The 9672-nt window shown below is 34.7% G+C and overlaps 2 protein-coding genes across 5 annotated transcripts in view; both read left to right on the top strand.

The window, feature by feature from the left end:
• Positions 1-1226: 1226 nt before the first annotated feature.
• nop10 (NOP10 ribonucleoprotein homolog (yeast)) lies at positions 1227-2937 on the top strand. Its single transcript, XM_059355083.1, has 2 exons — positions 1227-1443; positions 2522-2937. The coding sequence occupies exons 1-2, from the start codon at positions 1390-1392 to the stop codon at positions 2660-2662; spliced, it is 195 nt and encodes a 64-aa protein (XP_059211066.1). The 5' UTR covers positions 1227-1389; the 3' UTR covers positions 2663-2937.
• A 1337-nt stretch (positions 2938-4274) lies between these two features.
• The window catches only part of LOC131989129 (solute carrier family 12 member 6-like), a 57259-nt gene continuing 51861 nt past the window's right edge, over positions 4275-9672 (top strand). For 3 of the 4 annotated variants that reach the window (XM_059354323.1, XM_059354321.1, XM_059354324.1), the window contains exon 1: positions 4275-4398. The gene's annotated coding sequence lies outside the window, so the exon portion shown is untranslated. The remainder of the gene's footprint in view (positions 4399-9672) is intronic. The other variant, XM_059354322.1, reaches the window with a different exon arrangement.

Here is a 9672-nt window from a genome sequence, read left to right as displayed (position 1 = left end):
AACAATATTCAGGTTGCTTTGTTTTCTTCTGACTTCTGAAGTTTTATGCATAGAAACATTCCAAACTTCATAAAGATTTATGTATATTTATAGTTTAATCATAGTTAAAGTTTTTATATTTTTTACAGTATTGCATCTATATTTTGGAGTTTGTGAGCTGATTAAAATTGCTTCTTTGCAGCTGCACAATCAAACAACCAACATTTTATTCTGGGTTCAGCAAACAATTTTCTTATTGAAATTGTTGGATTTTTTAAATGTATTTATTTATTTATTATTATTATTATTATTATTATTATTATTAATAATAATAATAATAATAATAATACTATTTATTTATTTATTTATTTATTTATTTATTTATTTATTCATTTTTATGTTAAAGAATAGAACAAAATACTGGTCAAACTGATCATGTCAGCTATAATGAATATTTTATTCTTATAACACAAGACACACTAATAAACTTCATCTTCCTTTTTGCTGCACTACACATACTCAGTTTTCTTTTGCTTACAGAGGCTCCATACAGCAGGAATTCTCATATTCATGTAGTTAAATTATCCTCATCATTCAATAATTTTAAGTTAAGACTGAAAGCTTACCTGTTAAATCAAGACTCCTAATAGTTTCTTTTCCAGTATAGTTGTCATTGGATCATTATCTCTTATACATGCTCATACACTCAAATATTTTTTTTTTTACGTTTATACACACCCATGTTTTTATTTCTGACTTTCTCTGTGTGTGTGCGTGTGCTATAAAATGGCACTTTTATTGTTTTCTTTTTTGTTGTTGCTTTCTATCATCGATTTGTATTGTTTTATTTTTTAATTTTTTGTATATTTCTTGGAGAGGTGCTTTTTATAAGCCCATATAGCTTTTTTTTTAAACCTCTCCCACACTTACTATTCATGTTTAATTTCCATTTTTTGTAATTGTCTTTTCTTATGGTGCAAATAAATAAATACAAATGCAAAAATACAAACACAAAAACAAATCTAATAAATGCCTTCTCAAGCAAATAAAATGGGGTTTAAAAAAAGGCATTTCCTGTAAATCTTGTATTCTAAATAATAAATATTTTAACTGATAATATTATTTATTTAAAAAAGGTCAAGAACATTGTTATTTCTCTCTGAAACATCTTGAAAAAATCCCTTTGAGGCGTTGGGAGATGTGTTATATTATTAAACACCATTTCCCATGATGCTCAGCGGCAGGAATTCTAAACCGGATATCCGCCTTGCTATCAGAGCGCCGAGAGACTTCGCCACACGTGGATTTCAGACGAGAAACAGCGTGTTATCTGCAACTTTTGGTTGTTTTTCAATCTAAAACGAACTTTTTTTTCTATATTTGGAAGCTGTAAAACACCTTGTCGTCGATATGTTTCTGCAGTTTTACCTCAATGAGAACGGGGACAGAGTCTACACTCTGAAGGTAACGTTAACGTTGTTTACATGCTTTATATCTAACTTTTTTTCTGTTTAAATATATTAAACAGCTTTAAATAAGTAGTTTCACTTAATTTTATATATAAAGTGGCTTACTTTAATATATAAAACTATCAGTATATGGTCTAAATCATCGCTGATACAAGTAGCTTGACGCTAAAGGCCTAAAACATAAAATAAGAGTAAATTGCAGCTTAATATCGTATCATTTTCATATTAAATGTCAGGTGGGAAAACAAATACAGTTTAAAATTAAACACGGGATTAAATAAAGGGTCTATTAGCTAAACTAGTTATTAATAACTTATTAATAACGTGGTAAAAAATGATGCATGAAATAACCCCATTTGGTCAGCTGACGTTGTTATACTTTTAGTTTAAAAAACTGTATTAAAATGAATTCCCAAAGGAATACTATTCACAGGTTGCTAGAATTAAAGTATTTTGCATCGTCTACTTTTCAATAATGTCATCAATGCTTCTCTATAATTAACTAATAATTTAGGTTTATTACAAGTAAAAATGTAAAACATTCTTTCTTTCCAGCTGTTTTCTCCATGTTTCGTATGATTTTAAAATACATATCTCTAGGTTTTTGGACCAAAATTTACAACTTGGAATAAGAGATTGGCATATTTTACTTTTTTCCAAAGTTTTACAGGCTGTTTATCCATATGGTCAGCTGCAACTGATTTAAAAAGCAACCTAGCAACCTGTGAAGGGTATATATATATATATATATATATATATATATATAAAATCAGGTTTAAAAAACTGTTAAAATGTCCAATGGAATACCCTTCACAAGTTGCATATAAACAAAACAACTTTCAACTCTTCTCTTGTTTTTATGTATCCTCTTCCACTTTACATTCATGTCTTTGGGTTTTAATTTGATAGTTTAATGTGGTATAAAACAGAAAAAAAGCAGCATTTCTGCAATTTTAGTATGAAAAATGACTACAAATAATCGATTATGAAAAAGTTTGCGATTATTTTTCTGTTGATGGACTGAATGTTGCAGCTCTGTTAAGTGTTTTTCGTTTCTCTTTGACCACCAACAGAAGATCTGTCCAGAAGGGCAGCCCACCAGCTCGGCCCACCCGGCTCGCTTCTCCCCAGACGACAAGTTCTCCCGACACAGAGTGACGGTGAAGAAACGCTTCGGCCTCCTGCTCACCCAGCAGCCCAGACCGGCTCTGTAAAGGAGCGGTGAAGAGATGGAGATCAGACCAAGAAAAGTGGAGATGAGACTGTAGAGCAATAAACAACAACACATTCAGGATCACAGCTTGTGAACATGAAGTTGGGATTTTTCCTCAGTTTCATCAAAAGTTCTGGAGTTGTTCATGAGTTGGATGTCAGCTGTTGTTGATGTTATGGATCTTTTTTTTTTTAATGTACCGTGATTTGTTGACATTCATATACCGATAATGTGATAATTTTGATTTCATGCTGAATAAATGTTTGGTTGATGGTTCATAGTTGGTTTCTCTGTGTTTAAAATCCGCACTAGTCCACACATTTATTCATATTTTGCAATTTGTTTATTTGAATTTTCTTACACACAGCACAGCATTAGACAGTTGGATGATATGATTGATGCATTTTTTAAAAACTCTGCTTTCAACAAAATATAGTCAATTATGCTACTTGCAAAAAAAAGAAGAAAAAAATATGGTTACAAGTCAATGTATAAACCCTCAATAAATTGGTTATAATGAATGAAAATAAGCTTTGACAGCTAAACAACGTCTATATGAGCGATCTAGATTAAATTGATATTTTATTATAAGTCTTGCTTTCAAAACCCTCCTTAAACCTCTGAAGTCCAGGAGATTTTGTTTCAAATTTGTCAACTTCCTATGCATTAATTTCTGTCTCTGTTCAGCATCTTTCAGTCTGTCCTTGCATCACATGCATGGCTCCTTTTTTTTAAAATTAAAAGTATAAAGCTGCCAGGAACGCAAAATACAAACAAAAGACACAGGTTTCTTTGGAAATGTACCAATTATTTTTACTATTTATACACACAAAAACAGCATAAAATTAATATAAAACTATAAAACATTTTTTTGCATGTAAATTAAAAAATAGTATATATAAAATATATTTTTAAATGGTCTAGAAACAAATGTCACACTGTGTGAAAGCTCCTATAATTGCACTTTTAACTAGCTTTCTCAGCTTGTCTACATATGATATATAAATAAAGTTATTACTGTAAATAAAACATGCTCTTTGTATTTTCAATAAATAGATGGACTCCAGAGGGTTAAGTAAACTACAAGAATGTTATCAGCAAAATATACTTAAAAGTGCTATTGCTGAAAAATGGTCACAGTGACCATGATGATACATCATTTTACTTGCTTGTTAAAACTGATGCAACAATCTGTAAGCGATATTTTGTGAACCACTGGTTTAACCTTTAACAATACATTCATCATTTTTGCATTTATTTTTTGTAAAAATACTCTTTCTCACTGTTAAATGTACTAAACACCATATCTCTAAGAGAAATACTGGATATTTAATGGTAAAATCTTCAGCATTTTGAGAATAAAGTCATAATTCTGAGAAAAAAGTCAGAATTCTGACTTTAAAGTCAAAATTCTGAAAATCAAATCGGAACTCAAATATTCGTTTCTTGTGTGGCCCCTAATCCTCTTCCGTAATTGAAAATATATATATATTTTTTTCTTAACGGACTACACATCCCGGCATGCGTTGTTCGCTTTCCCCGTCATCACGCATGCGCGAAGCGTTCGAACGACGGCAAGCGAGATAGGACCAGCCATGCGCACTCGCTTGTGTTTTGTTGGGTCGGTTGGACAAAAAAAAAAGTGCCGAGAAAACCTGGGAGAGGAGCCAAATCTTCCCAGATGTCACTGAAAACAGCCGTATGGTGGATGCGTTCTTTGAAGGAAACCTGAGCCGGGTATGTGCTTTACATGACTAATGTGTACGGTTTGAGATTTTCAGTGAGCATTTGTCGCTGTCAGTGAAAATAGCTGGAGGTCCGCGGAGTTTATCAGCGGCATGGCTAGCCCGTGGCTAACGTTAGCTTCGGCTAGCCGGACCGACCACCTCACCCGATACAAGCAGCCTCAGCTGCCCGGGGCATGATGGCTCAGTGCCTGACACGCTGATTGCCCATAACAGGCTAATTACTCCATCCCAAATGAACTGCGCGCCTCTCTAATTTTAGCCGGTTTCGCCTGCAGCTCCACACAGATGCCGCATTCTGTGATCTCATGAAAAAACTGCCTCAGCTTAAGTCGAAACACCTGCTTTATAATTTTACCACAAAGACTATAACACAAGCCCCGTGTCTGTATTAATATCCGGAGGTGTTTACTGACCGGTTTAAGCCAGAATTATTATGGCTAGCTTAATTGGCTTACAGTGGCAACTGAGTGGTGGTTAGCAAGCGAGGTCACTCCACAACTGGGCTTTCCTTAAGTTGCGGGTTGGGACTAATTAGAGGATGTTTTATCCTAATGAATGAGGCGTGTTCGGCTATATGCGTGTCCCTGGATCATGTTGATTACGGCCGCATTAAGGTGAGACCCGTGACAGGCTGACAGCTAGGGAAGACAGTCCTTATCTTGGCTTAAACCTCTGTCCAGCAGATTTTGGTTCAAATGTGTCAACTTCCTATGCATTAATCTCTGTCTGTGATTAGCATCTTCCAGTCTGTCCTTACATCACATGCATGGCTCCTTTTTCTCCACACAAATTTGGCTATCAGTCAGGTTTTTCATTTTATTTTAATTAACAAAGTATAAAGCTGCCAGGAACCCAAAATACAAACAAAAGACACAGAATTCTATGGAAATGTATCATCTTTTTAACCATTTATACACACAAAAACAGCAGAAAAAAATAAATATTAAAACTACAAAACAGTCTTTGCATGTAAATTAAAAATAGTAATAGTTTTCATTGTAGAAAGAAAATTCACATTTTAAAAATGGTCTAGAAACATAAATGACACACTGTGAAAGCTCCTATGGTTGCACTTTAACTGGCTTCCTCAGCTCGTCTACATATCATATATAAATAAAGTTATTACTGTAAATAGAACATGTGTATTTTCAATAAATAGATGGACTCCAGACGGGTAATACCGTGTCCTTTTATAATAATAATTGTTACTAATATTTTGTTGGTTAGTTGGTCTCTAGCCACTAAATCAGTTTTGCATTTGGAATATATCCAAAAAAGAAACAATATTCCAGTTCAAGATAAGTCTGTTACATCAATATAGCAGTAGTGAATTACGTTCTACTTTATCGAGACAAAAATTATGTACAATATAAAGGAAATGAAAAAGCAATTAAAAATAGTGTAAATAATAACAGAACAGGTAGGTACTAAAATTACATTTCATTAAAGTTTTCCTTTAGCATATTTACTATATGAGCATGTCTTCTTCTTTTTAAATTACTCAAATTATTTTAAATTAATATGATTTCAATAGGGTTGTCACGATACCAAAATTTTCAACTCGATACCGATACTCAGGAAAATATTTGATACTCGATACCATTTTCGATACCACAAGGATAAAAATAATGACCCCAAAATTTAACAGAAATATTTTTATTAACAAGAAAAATGCAACATGTAAAAATGAACAGAACCACAGGTTAAATATTTATAATAAAAATCAGTTGTGGAAAAAGAAACTGCAACTATGATAACAAGCTTCAGGTCTGAGGTAGTGCAAAAAATAAATAAATACAATAAACAATAACAATACAATACTTTTGAAAATGAGTATCGTATCCGGATACGTTTTAGGGTTTTTGACAACCCTAGATTTCAATAACGACAGGAATTCAATTCTGAAATTACATTAATTAAATGAATAAAAAATCTCCTGACAGTGAGTTTAAAGAGGGAACTGAAGGTTTTATAGTAAACACATGTGCTGTAATGGCACGTAAGTCCCACGGATAAGGAAGCAAATGTCTGCAGTAAAGTAGGAAACACCCTTGTCTCGTGTATCAGGAGGGAAAGTATTGCGATATATCTGTTCCTGTTTATGATGCCATACTGTGGGAAACTGACTGAACCCTGATAGATTTGTGTGATGGAAACAGTGCAGAGAACTGAGATTTGTGGGTGAAGATAAGACTGGAGAAATGGTGTCTGGTCTGGTTCCTGCTGGTTTCCTTGACACGCTGTTGAGTTGTGTTGGGGACTCCTAATTGCCCGTAGGTGTGAATGTACTCGTCTAGACTAATAACCTCTCCGGGGTGTTCCCCAGCATTTTTACACACTGAGATAGCCCCCCCCCCCCCCCCCCCCCCCCCCACTGAGTCAGCCAAATTGAGCTGGAAGTTTGGGGCAATAATCCCCATCTTCCAAGGGAGACGTTTTCTAGTTGAACCAGCAAGACGAGTATCATGACCGTCTTAATCTTGCTGTCTTCTTCCCCGTCCGTCTCTGAATGTGGACGGACAAAAGCGAGCGAGCAAGTGAGGCAGGCAGCATTATAAAACAGGAAAATGTGCCGTGCCTCTGCATGCAGAGTGAGAGAAAACAGCCAGCAGCTACTGGCACAACCGGTTGGAACCGCTCTCCTTTAATAATTAAATTATGAAGCAAGCTAAAACAACAGTTCAGCTGTATATCCACCTGTCTTGTCACTTTTTTACCCCAAAGAAAAGATTGAACAGTTGACTCGACACCTGCAGAGCACAGTGTGGTTTGTACTAGTTATTGTTTTACAACTTCTTCATTCAGAGAGAGATGTTGTCATGTTGTGGTGGAAGAATATTACCCCTGTAAAAGTATCTCAGGCTTAGTTCAGCTTGGCTGTTTCACTATGAAAAGAGATGTGAACGATCCATTAAAGAAGGAGGAAGGAAATGATGAATATTTGGGTGATTCTCATGTTGCAGCTTATAGCAATAATCCAAGAGCATTGATTTCATGTTTTCTTTGACCCTTTATAACCTATGCAATCTAAAGTCACTGTTTAATAGGGGTGTGCATTGGCACTGCCCTCACAATTCGATTCGATTCCGATTCACCAGGTAACTATTCGATTCAATTCGATTCTACGATGCATTGCGATGCATCACAATTATACTGCACACAACAAGGGACATTTTTCGTCAGTCATGAGGCAATACAAGCAGTCAGATAGGCCTAATAACAATAGATTTTATTGGCTATATTTTGAAAAGATGGCAAAATGAATCTCCTGCCTGAGTTCATCTAAAAGTAAGGAAAGAGAAATGCCTCCTCCTGCCATAAAAATGAACCTGCTGAGGTGAAATTTACATTAGCTAAATGTCGAGCCCTTGTTCCTGAGGTAGGGAACCCATTAGCGCTATCCCAACTAGCTAGCTATCGATAGTTTTCATGACGCAAAAATGTAACGTTAACGAGTCGACTTTAAATAGGCTAATACAATGGTAATTACCTATCAATAGTACTCTCTATCAAAACGTAAATGTTAAGTTCTGTCAAATACTACCACATACTTCAGTTACAACATATCAAAACAGCTTGTCCCGCTAGCTTACCTGTGCTGCGCATCAACACATGGCTCATTTGAATATTCAAATTAGCCACGTGTTGATGCGCACGTCTCGATGGACGGGGAGTGGGTCGGTTAGCGTTGTGTTTACTGGAACTTTGACAGGGGCGCAAAGGCCACCTTGGCCGTAAATTGAACATTTTTTCACAGGGCATCAAGGCCAGAGTGTGAAATGCCCACCCTGTCCCCCACAACTTTCCACTGGAGGACAGGAAATAAACATAATCGATTATGGCACTTTGCCGCATCAATGCTGAATCGTGCATGCCCCGCATTGCGATGCATCGCCGAATCGATTATTGTTGACACCACTACTGTTTAATATGAATTTATTATCTTTTTAAAGAATTTTAAGGTATTTTTTGACATTTTTAGAGACACTGAGCTAAATTTATTACCGTAACACATTCTTAAATTAAAAAATAAAACAACGAAAGGTTTTTTTTTCCCCTTGGCAAGCAATTAAATATGCTGAAGGGTAGCTGGTATCACCAAAATGTATTTAATGAAAATATACACATTTTTAATGCAAAAGATTCTATCATTACCGTAACATCTAACCATTTTTCTCATCAATTGTCATTCCGATTTTGTACTTTATATATTGTCAAAAACCATTATGTTTGATTATATTCTGTTAAATTATACATTTCAAACAAATGTATATTTATTTTTATAAAGCTTGTTAAATATGTATTGTATAAGTGTGGGGAAACCATGACATTTTTATCTGGACGCATTACAGTAATGAAAATGTGAATCAAAAATATGTTTAAAAATGTAGAAAATATTATTTTAACACAAAACAATGATTGTGCTTCATTATGGTTATATGTCCATATATGTCCATTAATATGTCCATTCATATAAAAGTGAAAAATATTTAGTTTAATAAAGCATGTCCTTATAATCTTCACAGACATAGTTTAGACTGGCTTCGTGAGAATCACCCACTTGACCAAAAATGAATGAAATCAATCGAGGGTGCAGCATTCAGAGCAGTTGCATGTTAGTGAGCTTTTATTGTGTGGAAAGGCAGGTTGAAACCTGCATTTAGTTGCTTTTAGAGCACAAAGAGGGACATGAAGTAACTACTCTTGGCTGCTTCTTTGCACAAGAAGTGAACCTGCAGTTCTTCTTTTCTTCGTAGTTTACAAGTTTATTTTATGGTTCTACAGAGGAAGCATTGTACAAACCTGTTAGTCAACTGTATAGTATTGCCACATAAAGTTTTTATAGTCAGAAATCTGTAATAAACGTTTTTTGGTTGGATGCCAATTCCAATGTTCAACATTTAGTGTGGGCTTAGAACATTATATTGGAAATGTATGATGTCCATTAGGGATGGGAATAATTAATTGATGAATTTGGTCGATCAAGTGGAATTTTTAATCGATCTGTGTATTTTTAATTTAATCTCTGACTGCGTATCCGTATCACTGAACTGAAACACGTTGAGCGTTCAGTTCTCCAGCCGTACGTCAATAATCCAACGAGCTGAGAATTATGTTGGATAAAGCTTCAGTTTGCAAACTGAAAGTTGCAATATTTATTATAAAACACACAGAAATACTAGAGTTTTAATTTGAGAAAAACTAGCTTGCTGTATCAAACCTTGCTAGCATGAATTACTAGGTTTATTTTGATCCAAAACTT

This window comes from Centropristis striata, chromosome 17 (assembly GCF_030273125.1).
Source record: "Centropristis striata isolate RG_2023a ecotype Rhode Island chromosome 17, C.striata_1.0, whole genome shotgun sequence".
Taxonomy (NCBI): domain Eukaryota; kingdom Metazoa; phylum Chordata; class Actinopteri; order Perciformes; family Serranidae; genus Centropristis; species Centropristis striata.
Note: the sequence above shows the minus strand (reverse complement) of the source record. Positions and strands in the feature narration are given on the sequence as shown.